The sequence below is a fragment of the Scardinius erythrophthalmus genome (genome assembly GCF_964197995.2).
Source record: "Scardinius erythrophthalmus genome assembly, chromosome: 1".
Lineage (NCBI taxonomy): Eukaryota > Metazoa > Chordata > Actinopteri > Cypriniformes > Leuciscidae > Scardinius > Scardinius erythrophthalmus.
In genome coordinates, this window is record NC_138221.1 from 65069674 (window position 1) to 65088482 (window position 18809).

Genomic DNA, 18809 nt, shown 5'->3' on the forward strand with positions numbered 1-18809 from the left:
TGTGTGTGTCTGAGTGTGTGTGTGTCTGAGTGAGTGTGTGAGCGAGTTAGTGTGTGTGTGCGTATGTGTGTGTGTGTTTATCTATCTATCTATTAACTTATTTATCTACCTGCCATAAACTTCAAACTACTGTAAACTACTTTAAACTTCAAACCACTTTAAACTTCTTACGTTTAAAGCTCCCAGTTCCCAAGCAACTCCATAGCAACCAAACTTGAGTACCCTAGAAACAGTTTTGCAGGACCTATATCTCTGTATCAGAACATCGTATAGAGATGAGGTTTGGCTCTTTTGACTCATGCTAGCAAACAGCACTTCCAACATGCTACACATGCTAGCAGTGAATAGCTACATGCTAATAGCGATTAGTTAAGTGCTAAATCATACCAAGATCATGCAAACAACTATATCAAAACTACATAGTAACCATCTGTGACAACTACCAACCACCTAGCAACACCCTAGCAACCACCTAGCAACACCATAGTAACCACCCAGAACACCCTAGCAACCGCCTAGCAACCGCCTAGCAACCACCCAGAATACCTTAGCAACACCATAGCAACCACCCATAACACCCTAGCAACTGCCTAACAACACCCTAGCAACCGCCTAGCAACCACCCAGAACACCCTAGCAACCACCTAGCAACACCATAGCAACCACCCAGAACACCCTAGCAACCACCTAGCAACACCATAGCAACCACCCAGAACACCCTAGCAACTGCCTAGCAACCACCCAGAATACCCTAGCAACCACCTAGCAACACCATAGCAACCACCCAGAACACCCAAGCAACCGCCTAGCAACACCATAGCAACGACCCAGAACACCCTAGCAACTAACTAGCAACCACCCAGAATACCCTAGCAACCACCTAGCAACCGCCTAGCAACCACCCAGAAGACCTTAGCAACACCATAGCAACCACCCAGAACACCCTAGCAACCGCCTAACAACACCCTAGCAACCACCCAGAACACCCTAGCAACCGCCTAGCAACAGCATAGCAACCACCCAGAACACCCTAGCAACCGCCTAGCAACCACCCAGAACACCCTAGTAACCGCCTAGCAAACACCATAGCAACCACCCAGAACACCATAGCAACTGCCTAGCAACAACCCAGAATACCCTAGCAACCGCCTAGCAACCACCCAGAATACCCTAGCAACCGCCTAGCAACCGCCTAGCAACACCATAGCAACCACCCAGAACACCCTAGCAACTGCCTAGCAACCACCCAGAATACCCTAGCAACCGCCTAGCAACCGCCTAGCAACCACCCAGAATACCTTAGCAACCGCCTAGCAACACCATAGCAACCACCCAGAACACCCTAGCAACCGCCTAACAACACCCTAGCAACCGCCTAGCAACCAACCAGAACACCCAAGCAACCGCCTAGCAACACCATAGCAACCACCCAGAACACCCTAGCAACCGCCTAGCAACCACCCAGAATACCTTAGCAACCGCCTAGCAACACCATAGCAACCACCCAGAACACCCTAGCAACCGCCTAACAACACCCTAGCAACCGCCTAGCAACCAACCAGAACACCCTAGCAACCGCCTAGCAACACCATAGCAACCACCCAGAACACCCTAGCAACCGCCTAGCAACCACCCAGAATACCCTAGCAACCGCCTAGCAAAAAACGTTCTGGTCCAAACTTTCTCAAGCCAACTTAAAGTCTGTCTCGACGAACTTTTGCATCTAGTTATTATTATTATTCTTCTGTGAAAAACTGTTGACTCAAACTCGTCCTAGAGCTTTAACTCTACATACTCCAAACTCGGCTCAGACACTCAAACTGATCTGAAGTTAGTTGCTATATCTTTTTAGACTGATCGGACTTACGGTTTTCCTAAAAATGACGATCAAAACTCGGAAAAACTCCCATTGACTTACACTGGGGAGTTCTAAAAAATTCAAATCCAGATTCAAACTCACCAACCGACGAAAATTCTAATCTAAATACCTTGAAGACTAAACCAAACTGCCGTTCTATATACTATATTAGCCAATGAGACTCATTTAAACTAATAAACTCTAAACTCATACACTTATAAACTAATTAACTTATAAACTCATGAATTCATAGACTTATGAACTCTTTAACTCATAAATTAATAAACTCTGAACTCTTAAACTCATTTAAACTTATAAAGTCTAAACTCATTTAAACTTACAAACTCTAAACTCGTTTAAAACGTATAAACTCTAAACTCAAAAACTCTTACACTTATAAACTCATCAATTTATACACTTATAAACTCTAAACTCATAAACTCTGAGTGTGTGTGTGTGTGTGTGTGTGTGTGTGTGTGTGTGTGTGTGTGTGTGTGTGTGTGTGTGTGTGTGTGTGTGTGTGTGTGAACACACACACACACACACACACACATACACACACACTCTAAACTCATTTAAACTTGTAAACTTGTAAACTCAAAACTCGTAAACTACTTTAAACTTCAAACCACTTTAAACTTCTTAAGTTTAAAGCTTCCAGCTCCCAAGCAACTCCATAGCAACCAAACTTGAGTACCCTAGCAACCGTTTTGCAAGACCTATATCTCTGTATCAGAACATCGTGTAGAGATGAGGTTTGGCTCTTTTGACTCATGCTAGCAAACAGCACTTCCAACATGCTACACATGCTAGCAGTGAATAGCTACATGCTAATAGTGATTAGTTAAGTGCTAAATCATGCCAAGATGATGCTAAGAACTCTATAAAAACTCCATAGTAACCATCTGTGACAACTACCAACCACCCAGTAACACCATATCAACCGCCCTGAATACCTTAGCAACCGCCTAGCAACACCATAGCAACCACCCAGAACACCCTAGCAACCGCCTAGCAACCACCTAGAATACCCTAGCAACCGCCTAGCAACACCATAGCAACCACCCAGAACACCCTAGCAACCGCCTAGCAACCACCCAGAACACCCTAGCAACCGCCTAGCAACCGCCTAGCAACCACCCAGAATACCCTAGCAACCACCTAGCAACACCATAGCAACCACCCAGAACACCCTAGCAACCGCCTAGCAACCACCCAGAATACCCTAGCAACCGCCTAGCAACACCATAGCAACCACCCAGAACACCCTAGCAACCGCCTAGCAACATCCTAGCAACCACCCAAAATACCTTAGCAACCGCCTAGCAACACCATAGCAACCACCCAGAACACCCTAGCAACCACCCAAAATACCTTAGCAACCACCCAGAACACCCTAGCAACCGCCTAGCAACCACCCAAAATACCCTAGCAACCGCTTAACAACACCCTAGCAGCCACCCAGAACACCCTAACAACTGCCTAGCAACACCTAGCAACCACCCAAAATACCCTAGCAACCGCTTAGCAACATCCTAGCAACCACCCAGAACACCCTAGAAACCGCCAAGCAACCACCCAAAATACCTTAGCAACTGCCTAGCAACACCATAGCAACCACCCAGAACACCCTAGCAACTAGGGCTGGGCGATATATATCGTGAGATTGTTATGCGCATCTCGTCAGTAAAGCCGGTTCCTTGATTAGTAGTAAATCACCATCACCTGCTTTCAGATGAAGCGGCATTTAGGGCTGAGGAGATAATTAAGTGATTAATTTAGTGATGATTGAGCATTATTGAAGACAACTGATGTTAACAAGCAGAATCACTGACGGAGAAAATCACAAATTGTAAGTTACCATTAAGGTGATGGGTGTTTGCTTTAGTTGGGCTCTAGACTATTACATGTTTACTTTCATATTTACTGTTGTTTGTCTGCTGTTATTGATTTGTAACAGTTAAATGAACAAAGTAAAATGTTATCTTATAGTGTTGGTTATGTTTTGACATAATCATGCTGTGATCTGAAGAAGGAAACTTATTGAGATAGTTTGGTTTCACCTGTTAGCAGCAGTTTAGTGATTCTTCAACCTATGATTATCAATACTTTACTTATAATTCAAAATTATAATTTAATAATATAAAATTTAATATACATTGTTCTGATCAAAAGACATTCAGAAAAATTCATTTAAAACACAGACATCAATAATCAGCCTGTGAATCTCAACAATGGTGACAATAATAAAGCATGTTGCAGTGGCTGCCACCAATCACAACTCATTAATGGCTCCCATCATGCATTGCGGTTTGAATAAATTATGATCTGAATTGTCTATGTAATTTACTTTTCCTAACTGAATATTCTGCTCCTCACCATTGTTGAGATGCATAGACTGAATCTTGACATCTGTGTGTGCCTAAAAGAATGATTTTTTTTTAAACAACTTTTAAGAAATCCTTTATATTATATCAAAAATTCTGGGCATTTATGCAGATTCACTAACCAACAACATAAATCGAAGTCAGAAAGAAGGATTTTAATGAGTTCAGTGATCAAGTTCAAATGATGATTGTCTAACATAACCAACACCATCAGATCACTTTTTTCTTTGTTCAACTGGTGATTATAATTCAGAAACAACAGACAAACAAAATCTAAAGTTAATAATATATGGGTCAAGAGTCCAACTAAAGCAACCATTGATCGTCATAACGGTAACTTATAATTTGTGATTTTCTCCGTCAGTGATTCTGCTTGTTAACATCAGGTGTCTTCAATAATGTTCAATCATCACTAAATTAATCACTTAATTATCTCATTAACTTAAACACTCTTGAGTGTGGACTCATACACTCCCAGGAGTGTTAATTTAACACTGGAGTTTTTGCTGTGTACAAAGCCGTAGTTAACTGACAAGCTGAGCCATATCGCATTAATTATCACTGGCGATACGTCCGCGATATTGATGCGATATGGCTCAGCTTGTCAGTTAACTACGGCTCTTTGTAGTAAATGCCGCTCCATCTGAAAGCAGGTGATGACGATTTACTACTAATCAAGGAACCGGCTTTACTGACGAGATGCGCATATCAATATCGCGATATATATCGCCCAGCCCTACTAGCAACCACCCAAAATACCTTAGCAACCACCTAGCAACACAATAGCAACAACCCAAAACACCCTAGCAACCGCCTAGCAACCACCGAGAACACCTTAGCAACCCACTAGAAAACCCCCAACAACTTTTTAAATTTAAACTACCTAATTTAAACTTAAAACTACTTTAAACTTCAAACTAATTTAAACTTCAAGCTAATTTAAACTTCAAACTAATTTAAACTTTAAACTTCAAACTAATTTAAACTTTAAACTTCAAACTAATTTAAACTTTAAACTACTTTAAACTTTAAACTAATTTAAACTTTAAACTACATTAAACTTTAAACTAATTTAAACTTTAAACTACTTTAAACTTCAAACTAATTTAAACTTTAAACTACTTTAAACTTTAAACTAATTTAAACTCCAAACTATTTTAAACTTCTTTAAACTTTCTGGTCCGGCTTTCTCAAGCCAACTTAAAGTTTGTCTCGACGAACTTTTTAATCTAGTTATTATTACTAATGTATTGTTTAAAAATACACAATAAACCTTGAGCAGTTAAAGCTTCAATTGTTCTTTTTTCTATTTCCCATTAACAGTTAAAATAATATTCCTACAGATTTTCTACATATTTTACAGGTAACACAGTAGCACTATAAAAGTAATAAAATAGCATTTCATAACTGTATAATACTATACAGTATTATTAAAAATCAACGGTATAATACTGTGTTTTAACACGGTAAAAAATTACAGTAAAATAATGTATTTAATTTTACAGTATGCTTAACAGTACTGTATTTAGTGTTACAGTAATTTTACTGTTGAATGAAATACAGCATCTACTGGATAATTGTTACCAGTAAGTTACTGTTAATTTGACAATACATCTTTTACAGTGTGATTATAATTATATCACCTGGTCAGTTCTGTTTATGGCTTCTTTGGCAACAATGCATGTGCTTTGTTAAACACTGTTATAATAACAACTAACTGTTTTAAAGAAAACGGCCAGCATAATGATCACCATAATGGTGACCAGATATTTTAAATAAATCATCAACATCTAAACCTCTGTTAATTCTCAAAAATAACTTCTGTAGATAAATGGCATAAATAACATCAGTCTGGTTTGTAATAAGAGATTTAATTATTTAATTTTATCTGCAGTTGATTTCATCTAAAGTACACTGTTATCCCTTGCTGTAAAAAAGGCCAAATTCTGACAATATTATACCATTTTCCATTAAAACAGTAATATACCGTAAAAAAAAAACTAAAATAGCCTACAGGAATATACTGTGAATTAACAGCGCTCAAAAAGTTTTATTGAAAATAATAAAGTTATTATCACCATGATAAAGATCAGTATTTGCTTTAGTTGGGATCTTGACCCTTGACTTTATAATATCAGTTATTCTCTGGCTGCTTTAAAGCTGGAGTCTATAACTTTTTTATGTTAAAACTTATCCGAAATAATAGGCTAATAATAATTAATAAAAACATAACCATCCAGCGGGAAATTCGAGCTTTGCGTCTTTACGTCACATCTGTCCACATAAAGAAGGAGTTCCGGCAAATAGGCTCTATTGCGTGTGAGGATGTTCGAGGTGTAGATTTATAGCTTTTTCTCACAGCACTTAAAATACACAGACGATGCTATTCTCTACACCTTCGGCCCATCTATGAATATTGTGTTAGACAACCTTCAATCAAGCTTTAATAGCATACAACATTCATTTCGCAGTCTCCAACTAATTTTAAATTCTAGTAAAACCAAATGTATGATCTTCAATCGATCTCTTTCTGCACCTTCCTATACAAAAGAAAATTCCACTCTGGACGGGTTTGTACTGGAAATTGTTGACACTTATAAATACCTTGGTATTTGGTTAGATTCTTCACTCTCTTTCCATACCCACATTAACAAACTCCAATCTAAAATAAAATCCAGGATTGTCTTCCTTTTTCGTAACAGGGCCTCTTTCACTATTCCCGCTAAACATGCTCTTGTGAAAATGACCATCCTTCCCATCTTAGACTTTGGTGATGTAGTCTACAAATCCGCTTCTAACACTCTTCTTAGAAAGCTAGATGTATTATATCCCAGTGCTATAAGCTTTGCCACCAACGCTCCATTTAGCACTCATCATTGTAATCTCTACACACTCATTGGCTGGCCTTCCCTTCACATCCGACGACAAAGACACTGGTTCTATTTCATCTATAAAATTATCCTAGGCAAAGGCCCTACCTACTTGAGAAACCTAATTTCGGTAGTTTCTCCCTCTCACAATCTGCGATCAAGTAGGTTTATCTCATTAACTACTACCAATGTCCGTACTTCCTTTGGCCGTTTTTCTTTTCAGTTTTCTGCAGCTAACGATTGGAACGAACTGCAAAAATCTCTAAGGCTTGAATCAATTGTACCGTTATCCATTTTCAAACGATTGATAACTAACCTATTGTCACATCATTGTTCATGTTAGCATTATCATTTTCTCCCCTGTGCAAAAAAGTGCAATTATTTACCTTTTTATTTTTTTTATTTATTTTTTGTTATTTGTCAATTAGGCCTAATGCATATTGCACTTTACAGTTTAAAATATCTTGTTTTTACTATTGTGTAAAAATGTTTTTACTATTGATCCACTGAATACTGTCTAGTTGTATTTTGATTTATTTTTGTACAATGTACTATTGACTGAACAACTGTTTGTAACCTCTATTACACTTTTTTCACGTTTTGTCTTCGGCAGTAGAGATCGGCAGTAGAGATGCACCGATTACAATTTTCTAGGCCAATTCCGATTTCCGATTTTTCATTGAGTTTGACCTGCCGATTCCGATTTTAGCCGATTCCGATTTAATTTTTTTCTAACCACTTTACAGCACACACAAATATTTATTTTCGATCTTTTCTTTAAACCTTTCACACGTAAGTTTAAAATATTCTAACTGACACCCCCACCACCCACCCCCAGAGTGAGTTTTTTCAAGGCGAACGTTCCCTTTAATTGTTTCCAAGGGCGACCCGTTACGCGATACACCGCAGTCACAATAATACGTATGACAGATGTGTCGCTTTTATTTCGCTTTTTCGTTTTTATTCAAAATATTCACAAACTTACTTACCATGTCATCAACTAGCCTATCTGACATTCCCATTCTCAATGGTCAATTGTCATTTAAATGTATTAACTAAAATGACGAGTTCGGGACTGCTAAGAGACAGCTATCAGCTCCACACGCGACTTAAATGCATTTAAATGTGTTAATGTATGTGTCAGTCTGTTAGAGAATAGCAGTAAGCTTGATCAACTTTAGAATAACATACAGAACATGCACAACATGTCATATTCTAACATTTTATCATTGTTGAACTATATAACATTGATTAGTTTTATGTAAATGTGCTCACCTGTTTAATAAAGTACATGTAGGAGCGGTCGAAGTCTCGGTCGTGGAGCTCTCGTTTATATACTGTCTATGGGAGCTCTCGGCATCTCGAAAACACCGCGCTGACATTGATTCTCGTTTTAGATCTCCTTTTTTATCTAAAGTCTGCTTGCCATGGTCAATAATGTTTGAACGAAACAACAACAGCGTGCAGATAGACATTGCGAACTACATAGTCCACGTCAGTCGCTTTGGTTACTATCAGACAGCTCTGGTTCATAGCTCTGGTTACCATGGCAGCACGAGCGGAAACCAGGGACAACGCGGATATGACGCCATTGACGGCGACAAAACGGAAATAAAAAAACGGTCCGTGTCTTCGAATTAAATTAAAATTTCTCCTGGTTTGAAAGTTGTTGGAAACAGTCGGGATAATGTAAGTACACAACTAAAAAATATATATAACATAGATATAGTGATTTTTGCTATTTTTAAAGCAAAAAAGATACATATTGTAATCAGCCTGTGAATCTCAACAATGGTGACGGTAATAAAGCATGTTGCAGTGGCTGCCACCAATCACAACTCATTAATGGCTCCCATCATGCATTGCGGTATGAATAAATTATGATCTGAATTGTCTATGTAATTTACTTTTCCTAATTGAATATTCTGCTCGTCACCATTGTTGAGATGCATAGACTGAATCTTGATGTCTGTGTGTGCACAAAAGTATTTTTTTTATACAACTTTTAAGAAATCTTTTGTATTATATAAAAAATTCTGGGCATTTACGCAGAATTACAGTTATGCTGTAATCAACAGCATAAATCTACGTCAGAAAGAAGGATCTTAATGAGTTCAGTGATCAAGTTCAAATGATGATTGTCATAATATAACCAACACCATGAGATCACTTTTTTTCTTTGTTCATCTGGCAGTTATAACTCAGATACAACAGCCAAACAAAATCTAAAGTGAACATACAAGGGTCAAGAGCCCAACTAATGCAAACATCCATCACCATATAACGGTGGCTTACAATTTGAGATTTTCTCCTTCAGTGATTCTGCTTGTTAACATCAGGTGTCTTCAATAATGATCAATCATCACTAAATTAATCACTTAATTATCTCATTAACTTAAACACTCTTGAGTGTGGACTCATACACTCCCAGGTAGGGCTGGGCGATTTAAATCGCGATATTGTTATGCGCATCTCGTCAGTAAAGCCAGTTCCTTGATTAGTAGTAAATCACCATCACCTGCTTTCAGATGAAGCGGCATTTAGGGCTGAGGAGATAATTAAGTGATTAATTTAGTGATGATTGAGCATTATTGAAGACACCTGATGTTAACAAGCAGAATCACTGAAGAAGAAAAGCACAAATTGTAAGTTACCATTAAGGTGAAGGGTGTTTGCTTTAGTTGGGCTCTAGACCATTATATGTTTACTCTAATATTTACTGTTGTTTGTCTGCTGTTATTGATTAATAACAGTTAAATGAACAAAGTAAAATGTTATATTATAGTGTTGGTCATGTTTTGACATAATCACGCTGTGATCTGAAAAAGGAAACATATTAAGATAGTTTGGTTTAACTTGTTAGCAGCGGCTTAGTGAATCTTCAGCCTATGATTATCAGTACTTTACTTATAATTCAAAATATTTAATAAACATTGTTCTGATCAAAAAGACATTCAGACATATTCATTTAAAACACAGACATCAATAATCAGCCTGTGAATCTCAACAATTGTGGCAATAATAAAGCATGTTGCAATGGCTGCCACCAATCACAACTCATTAATGGCTCCCATCATGCATTGCGGTATGAATAAATTAAGATCTGAATTGTCTATGTAATTTACTTTTCCTCATTGAATATTCTGCTCCTCACCATTGTTGAGATGCATAGACTGAATCTTGACATCTGTGTCTGCCTAAAAGAATGATTTTTTTTTTTAAAACAACTTTTAAGAAATCCTTTATATTATATCATAAACTCTGGCCATTTATTCAGATTCACAGTTATGCTATAACCAACAACATAAATCGAAGTTAGAAAGACGGATTATAATGAGTTCAGTGATCAAGTTCAAATAATGATTGTCATAATTAAATCAACACCATCAGATCACTTTTTATTCTTTGTTCAACTGGCAATTTTAACTCAGATACAACCGCCAAACAAAATCTAAAGTACACATAAAAGGGTCAGAGCCCAACTAAAGCAACTACCCATCACAATAATGGTAACTTACAATTTGCGATTTTCTCCTTCAGCGATTCTACTTGTTAACATCAGGTGTCTTCAATAATGTTCAATCATCACTAAATTAATCACTTAATAATCTCATTAACTTCAACACTCTTGAGTGTGGACTCATACACTCCCAGGAGTGTTCATTTAACACTTTTCATTTCAACACTTAAGTTTTTGCTGTGTACAACGAGCCGTAGTTAACTGACAAGCTGAGCCATATCGCATTAAATATCGCTGGCGATACGTCCGCGATATTAATGCGATATGGCTCAGCTTGTCAGTTAACTACGGCTCTTTGTAGTAAATGCCGCTTCATCTGAAAGCAGGTGATGGTGATTTACTACTAATCAAGGAACCGGCTTTACTGATGAGATGCGCATAACAATATCGCGATTTAAATCGCCCAGCCCTACTCCCAGGAGTGTTAAATTAACACTGGAGTTTTTGCTGTGTACAAAGAGCCGTAGTTAACTGACAAGCTGAGCCATATCGCATTAATTAGCCTATCGCTGGCGATACGTCCACGATATTAATGCGATATGGCTCAGCTTGTCAGTTAACTACAGCTCTTTGTAGTAAATGCCGCTCCATCTGAAAGCAGGTGATGGCGATTTACTACTAATCAAGGAAACGGCTTTACTGACGAAATGCGCATAACAATTTCGTGCGATATATCGCCCAGCCCTTGAATATGATAAAAATAAAAAATTCCCGACTGCAGCTTTAATTCAACACCAGGGAATTTACTGTGTATGCTTGAAAATCAAATGAAACCTCTATCACAAAATTCTGTAAATTGAGTAACACGTTGTGAGATATGAATGAAATAGGTTTTTAAAACACTTACAGTTATCATTTTGACCAGTGTCGAGATGCTCTGGGCTTTTTCATTCTGTAGATAAAAAAGAAGTGCAGTGAGATGACACTACAACTGCTTGATATCCCATAATGACCTGAATCATGCTGGACACATACCACATTTGTGATGGAGGTCACATATAGGTCCACAGAAATGATGGCAGGGTCGAAGTATTTGACGTCTTCAGGGTCATCGTGGAATGTCAAGGGCGACATTCTAGTATTCTTAGAGGTATCCTCATTCAAGCTGAGACGATCAAAAAGTCTCTTTTTAGCTTGAGCTGTTTCTGGTTTGCTGCAGTTTTCAGCATCAGACTCCTGTCCTGTGCATATGAGACATTCAGTAACACAGCTGAGTATATTCTCCAAGCACACAGTGAAAAAGAATTTCATGTTTAAACATTCGTTTTTTCTACATTCCATGTCTCTACAATAAAAACATCTTGTAAGTTTAACTTCCCAGTTTAAAATATAAATTATTATCTACACAGCAAAAATCCCAGTGTTAAATTAATACCCCTCAGTGTACATAAGTGTCCTTTTTTTTATTATATAGTAGATTAGGCACACATTTTACTAAAGTCTAATAATTTTTTTTGTAACAAGTAAATTCATTAATTGACTCATAAAACACATAAAACACTCTTTTATGCCACCTGCTGGCGTATTTATGTAATATGAAGAAATGGTCACTGAACAAATCAGTGAACAAATCTAAGCAAATCATTTTGGTGAACGAACTGAAAATAAACAAATCTCTTGGAAAAAAAAAACTAAATTTCCACCACTATGTTGTAACTAAGTTATAATAGCCAGACGAGCCAAGAGAAAACAAGATAAGTTGTTGTTATTTGTTTTGACATAATCATCATCTTGTGACCTGAGTTTTTAAGTTAGATTTTCCTTATTAGTTTCAGCAGCCCTGTAACACTTCAGCAAAAGTTCTATCGTTATCAATTTAAAGTGAGATGATTTAAAGATTACTGATAATTAGATAAATATTCAACTTGTCTTAGTAATTGGACATACACAGATATCAATAAATCAGCATATGAATCTCAACAACGGTGACCAGAAAGTATTTGCTGTGCATTCTGGGTGCACCAATCAAAACTCATCCATGGGTCCCAGCATGCATTGCGGCATGAATAAATTATAAGCTAAATTGTCTTAGTAATTTCTTCTTTTTGCTGTTTTTTGTGTGACTTTTTAGTAGCTTGTTTTGTGATGTTCAGAGTTGAACAAACTCAGGGTTACAGGATCAGTTTAGAGTTGACAAAACCAAAACCAAATCAAAAACTCCAATCCAGCTTTGTTGGTACCATGACGCTGATCATCAGCTTTCTTTTTCAACTCATGCTTAAGCAAATTTGATTTTTAACTCATGAATTTCGTGTGCTTACCTGGGGCGGTAGTGGCTTAGTGGTTCATGTAGGTACAATTATGAGTTTCACTGTGTGTTAACAAATAAAATTGAGTAGAAATAATTGAGGAAAACTTTTAAAAAATCAAAGTTTATGAGGATTATTAACTTTTAATTTCCCGTAAACCTTTGTAAGATACTCCACACAATCACAGGTAACGTTATACACACAACCACATGCAGGTAACGTTATACATGACATATGCGCGTAATTTATACTGTTTTAACATATATTCAACATTGCCTACACTGTTATACCTTACCAGGTTGTTGTTTTTTAAATAATTGTAGAGTTCTTTACTGTAATCTACTGCATGTTTCTGTAAAAATGCACTAAATTAAAACTTGAGTTTACTGATTTCACTTGCAGAAACCGACTGCCTTAAATTGACCAACTGTCATTTAAATGTAACTAAAATTTATAATGCACAAATAACGTGAGCAAAGTATTACTGTGAAATTATTTTACTTGAGACCACTAAAAAACTATTGTACACAAAGAGATTTCTACTGGACCAACAACTACACAGTCACCAGTTATTAAATAAAACAACACACAGCGTATCATCTTTGTTTGTAGATCTTCTCCTGGACTGAAGCACAGGCTCTACTATTCTGCACAACGGTGACCCAAAAAATACATTTTACAGTAAACTACTGGCAACAGTGTTGCCAGCATATACACTGTTAGACCTTACCGTTTTTTTTTACAGTAAAATACTGGCAACACTGTTGCCAGAAAAATACTGTTAATTGTACAGTTCTTTAGTGTAGTCTATTTTGTTTCTGTAAAAATGCACTAAATTGTAATTCAAATGAACTAATTACACTTTCAGAAACCGACTGCCTTAAATTGACCAACTATCAGTTAAATGTATTAACTAAAATGTATAATGCATTAATAATGTGAGCAAAGTATTACTGTGAACTTCTTTCATTTGAGACCACTAAAAAAACTATTGTACATAAAAAGATTTTCACTGGACCAGCAACTACACAGTCACCACCTGTTAAATAAAGCAACATGCAGCAAATCATCAATGTTTGTAGATCTTCTCCTGGACTGAAGCACAGGCTCTACTCTTCTGCACAATGGTGACCCAAAAAACAAGATTTTACAGTAAACTACTGGCAACAGTGTTACAGTATAAACCTGTTGTATAACTTACAGTTTATTACTGTTAAAATACATTTTGTGGGTGTGTCTTTTTATATTACACTGTTAACCCTTTCAACCCCACAGGGATATTCACACTACAAAGAGTAAAAAGTTACATTGAGACAGTGTTACAGTGAGATAATTAAGAGAATATGTAAGTGATTGTTGAGCATTAGTGATGAACACCTGCTGTTAACAAACAGAATCACTGAAGAAAAGAGAAACACAAGAACAGAAAATAGAGAAACACAATAACTACGACTGACTTCCAGGCATTATACATTATTACACTTATTATTAACCAGTATTACTTTATTTCTGTTATACAGAAGTTGTTATTGAAAAAGTTTGGTTTGAAGTTACCATTATAGAGATCAGTGCTTGCTTTAGTTGGGATGCTGATGCTAAAACATTAGTGTTTCTTTTGCTGCTTGAGCTGTGTTTTTGCAAGTCACACTTGTGCGCACACAGTTTATGAGTGATTGCGGTTGTAATGCTTATGATGACAAAATCATCATATTGTCTGTTCAAAAAAAAAGTAAAGAGAAAGATAATAAGGTTTTTATGACTGTTGTGATGATTATATAATCATCCTGGACAAGTATGATTCTCTGATCTTAACCAGTGTTAAAGCTTTGAGTTTTTGGATATTTCATATTAATCATATCTGTTAGTCTATAACACGAAATAAAGCAACGTTTCTGTAATTAGTTATTCTGAAGAATATTGAAATAATATGGTGCTTTAAAACATTTTGAACCCCTGCTTGTCTTAGACACAAACAGATATCAACAATCAGCACATGAATCTCAACAATGGTGACAATCAAAAGTCCCATGTTGCAATGCATGCTGGGTTCCAGGATAGTATAAAAGTCCCAGCATGCACTGCTGCATGAATAAATAAATAAAAATAAATTATTGCCACCATTGATGAGAGACATATGCAGATTTTTTATATCTCTGTGTTTCTACTAGACAGTGTAGTTCTGTTTCTTTTTTAGGCTGTGCATGATGTGTTAAAAACAATTGTAACTTATTTCTATAGTTTCACAGTGGTGCTAATATAACACTTTTGATACAGAATTAAAAACTGAAAGAGATTTTTTGAATGAACAGACTAAACCAGTGGTTCCCAACCCTGCTCCTGGAGGACCCCCAACACTGCATGTTTTCTTTGTCTCACTAATCAAACACACCTGATTCAACTCATCAGCTCATTATCACATGGGTTAATGAGCTGATGAGTTGAATCAAGTGTGTTTGATTAGGGAGACAAAGAAAACATGCAGTGTTGGGGGTCCTCCAGGAGCAGGGTTGGGAACCACTGGACTAAACAATGATTTTTTTTTTCATCATAATCAATATAGCTGCAATCATTCACAAACCGTGTGTGTACACACAGTTCAATCAGACAGTGAAAAAACTAATGTTAAAAAGTCAAGGGTCAGCATCCCAACTAAAGCCAGCACTGATCTCTATAATGGTAACTTCAAACCAAACATTTTCAATTAAACATCTCAATAACAACTTCTGTAGATGTCTGACAGAAATAAAGTCATACTGGGGTGCGTTTCCCAAAAGTATTGTTAGCCAACTATGGTCGCAAGTTCCCTCGTTACCAATAGAGTTCAATGGACATTGCGATGAACTTGCGTCTATAGTTGGCCAACGATTCTTTCGGGAAACGCACCCCTGGTTAGTTAATAATAAGTGTAAAAATGTGTAATGGCTGGAAGTCAGTTGTAGTTCTTGTGTTTCTCTATTTTCTGTTCGTGTGTTCCTCTTTCCTTCAGGGATTCTGCTTGTTAACAGGTGTTCATCACTAATGCTCAACAATCACTTACATATTCACTTAATTATCTCACTGTAACACTGTCAATGTTACTTTCACTCTTTGTAGTGTGGATTTCCCTGTGGGGTTGAAAGAGTTAACAGTGTAAGATAAAAAGACACACCCATGAAATGTATTTTAACAGTAATAAACTGTAAGTTATAAAACAGGTTTATACTGGTAACACTGTTGCCATTAGTTTACTGTAAAATCTTTTTTTTTTTTTTTTTTTTTTTTTTTTTGTTGCTTTTTTTGCACAACCATTGTGCAGAAGAGTAGAGCCTGTGCTTCAGTCCAGGAGAAGATCTACATACATTCATGATATGCTGTATGTTGCTGTATTTAATAGGTGGTGCCTTTGTAGTTGCTGGTCCACTGGAAATCTTTTTATGTACAATAGTTTTTTAGTGGTCTCAAATGAAAAAAGCTCACAGTAATATTTTGCTCACATTATTTGTGCGTTATACATTTTAGTTAATACATTTAAATGACAGTTGGTCAATTTAAGGCAGTCGGTTTCTGCAAGTGTAATTAGTTAACGAGTTTTAATTTAGTTTTTACAGTAACATACTGTAGATTACAGTAAAGAACTGTACAATTAACAGTAAATTACTGGCAACAGTGTTTCCAGTATTTTACTGTAAAAACCTGGTAAGGTCTAACAGTGTATATGGGCAGAGAATGTCTAATATGGCGAGAAGTTTCACTCTCACTAGACTTCCGGCTTCTGAACTGGTTGCAGTTCCACTCTGGCTCCATATGAGGGCGCTCACAGGACGAGTGCAGAATGAATGGAGGTCAATGGCGGTATACCCCTCAAAATCCACTTTTCTCAGGATATAATTTTTTGTCTACACTGAAAAAAATGATTCATTGACTAGTTGAATTTACTAAAAAAAAAATGTTAATTGGATCCACATAATTGATTTTAGCTACATTTAAACAAATGCATTACGTTGAACTAAGTTCAGCTTAATGCATTTGTTTAAATGTAGCTAAAATCAATTGTGTGGAACCACTTACGATAATTTTTTTAGTAAATTCAATGATTTCAGTAAATTCATTGAATTTACTAAATGTTTTTATCGTAAGTGGTTCCACACAATTGATTTTAGCTACATTTTAACTAATGCATTAAGCTGAACTTGTTCAACATAATGCATTTGTTTAAATGTAGCTAAAATTAATTATGTGGAACCAATTAACATAATTTTTTTAGCAAATTCAACTAAGTCAATGAATAATTTTTTTCAGTGTAGTAATCTGAATGTTGTATTCAAAAGGAGATGCAAAGAAATTACACATTGCTGGGTGTTAGATTTTTTAGAGTCACTTATTTGCTTTAAAAAGTCTTTCAAAATGTCAATGACGTCAGAATGCTGACGTCATTAGCAGAATGCTAGCGTGTTATGGGCAACAACAACTCAACCAAGAAATCAAAACGACATAAGTACTCGTTCATTCAACTTTCGACCTAAAACCCATGTTGAACTTGCAAAATCTACAATCAGATCTGAGATTTCTCAACGGCAATCGGGTGAAAGAGACCAATTTAGCCGTGTAGCCCCATAGACCAATATTATCTGCCTGCAGAGCCGGAGGCTGCATTTTCAGGACCCCACTTCTAGGACCGCATTTCTAGGACCCCTAGTTTTTTGTGACAGCGCCACCTACCGACTCGGAGAACCGCAGTCTCAGGAACGCATTTCCAGGACCCTAGTTGTGCCAGGCAGTATTTCCACCCACCCAGTTTTAACTACATTAGAGTTTTACAGTTTTATTACACCCAAATACTACTTTATTTATTGCAATTAAACCTGGTTCCTAGGAATGTTGAGAAATTATTGGGTCTAGCATAATATAATAACTCAAGTAAATTAAACAAGGAATCATGTTATAGTCTTTTCAGTCACTAGATCGACCACATTTTCAAGTATAGAGGGAAGACAAGGATGACTCTGGGGGTAGATTGTGTATATTTTACAAAATAATATATATCACACCTCAACTTGAACACACTAAATATTTTACAAAATAATATATAACAACTGAACTTGCACACACAAAATATTTTGCAAAATAATATATAATAACTGAACTTGAACACACACAAAAACAAATTTGTTCATGATGTGGACCACAAACAGAACTTCATGGACAACATCATCACTGACTCCTAAGAGAGAGAGAGGGAGAAAGAGAAGTGAATTAAATAAGGAACATTTAGTTGAACATGTTCTACTCTTTAATTTTTTTTTCTTAGTTACCAAACAGTGCACACATATCAATTAATGTTCATAATACTATTATTGCATACTGTTCAAAGATTTGAAAAAAAAAAAAGGTTTTGATGTTGTGGGAACAAAGGTTCTAGAAACACTCATGTCAATAAAGCCCATCTCAATTGAGAAATCTGAATAGAAATAACATTGACACGACTTTTTTTCTGACCATATATATATATATATACACACACACACACATTTACATATGTATATAATATTTAAAGCACACATTATAAAACCATGTCAAAATGAAGAGACGCATGTAGACGCATACTACACATAACATGTATTGTGGGTAACGTTAAACAGGCTGACTGTGAGCACGTGACAGTGAAAACATTAAGATTATTTTAACTGAATTAAAATGGAAGAACAATGAGTAATTAACAAGCTTTCAGAACGAACATGCTACAGTTTTATTGTGCTGTCAATAAGTCAACACAGGCTTATCACGCAACAGTTCCGTTAAATGAACGTGCTAACAATTCATTTTCAAGCATTAGAGGCTAAATACTATGGCTATGCATTCAAGACTATTTATTTAGCAAATCACCATCACGTTTGCTACGTTAACTTTCCAATTAAATGCATCGCAATTGTAAAAATGTATTCGCAT

General features: G+C 36.4%; 1 protein-coding gene across 1 annotated transcript in view; it reads right to left on the reverse strand.

The window, feature by feature from the left end:
* LOC308696419 (5-hydroxytryptamine receptor 3A-like) overlaps positions 1 to 18809 on the reverse strand; it is a gene marked incomplete at its 3' end in the record, with an annotated part of 108621 nt that overhangs the window by 68427 nt on the left and 21385 nt on the right. The window contains exons 2-3 of the mRNA XM_081375154.1: positions 11611 to 11816; positions 11483 to 11527 (exon numbers count right to left, since the gene is read on the reverse strand). Of these exons, the coding sequence (XP_081231280.1) occupies positions 11483 to 11527; positions 11611 to 11816 (251 nt within the window). The remainder of the gene's footprint in view (positions 1 to 11482; positions 11528 to 11610; positions 11817 to 18809) is intronic.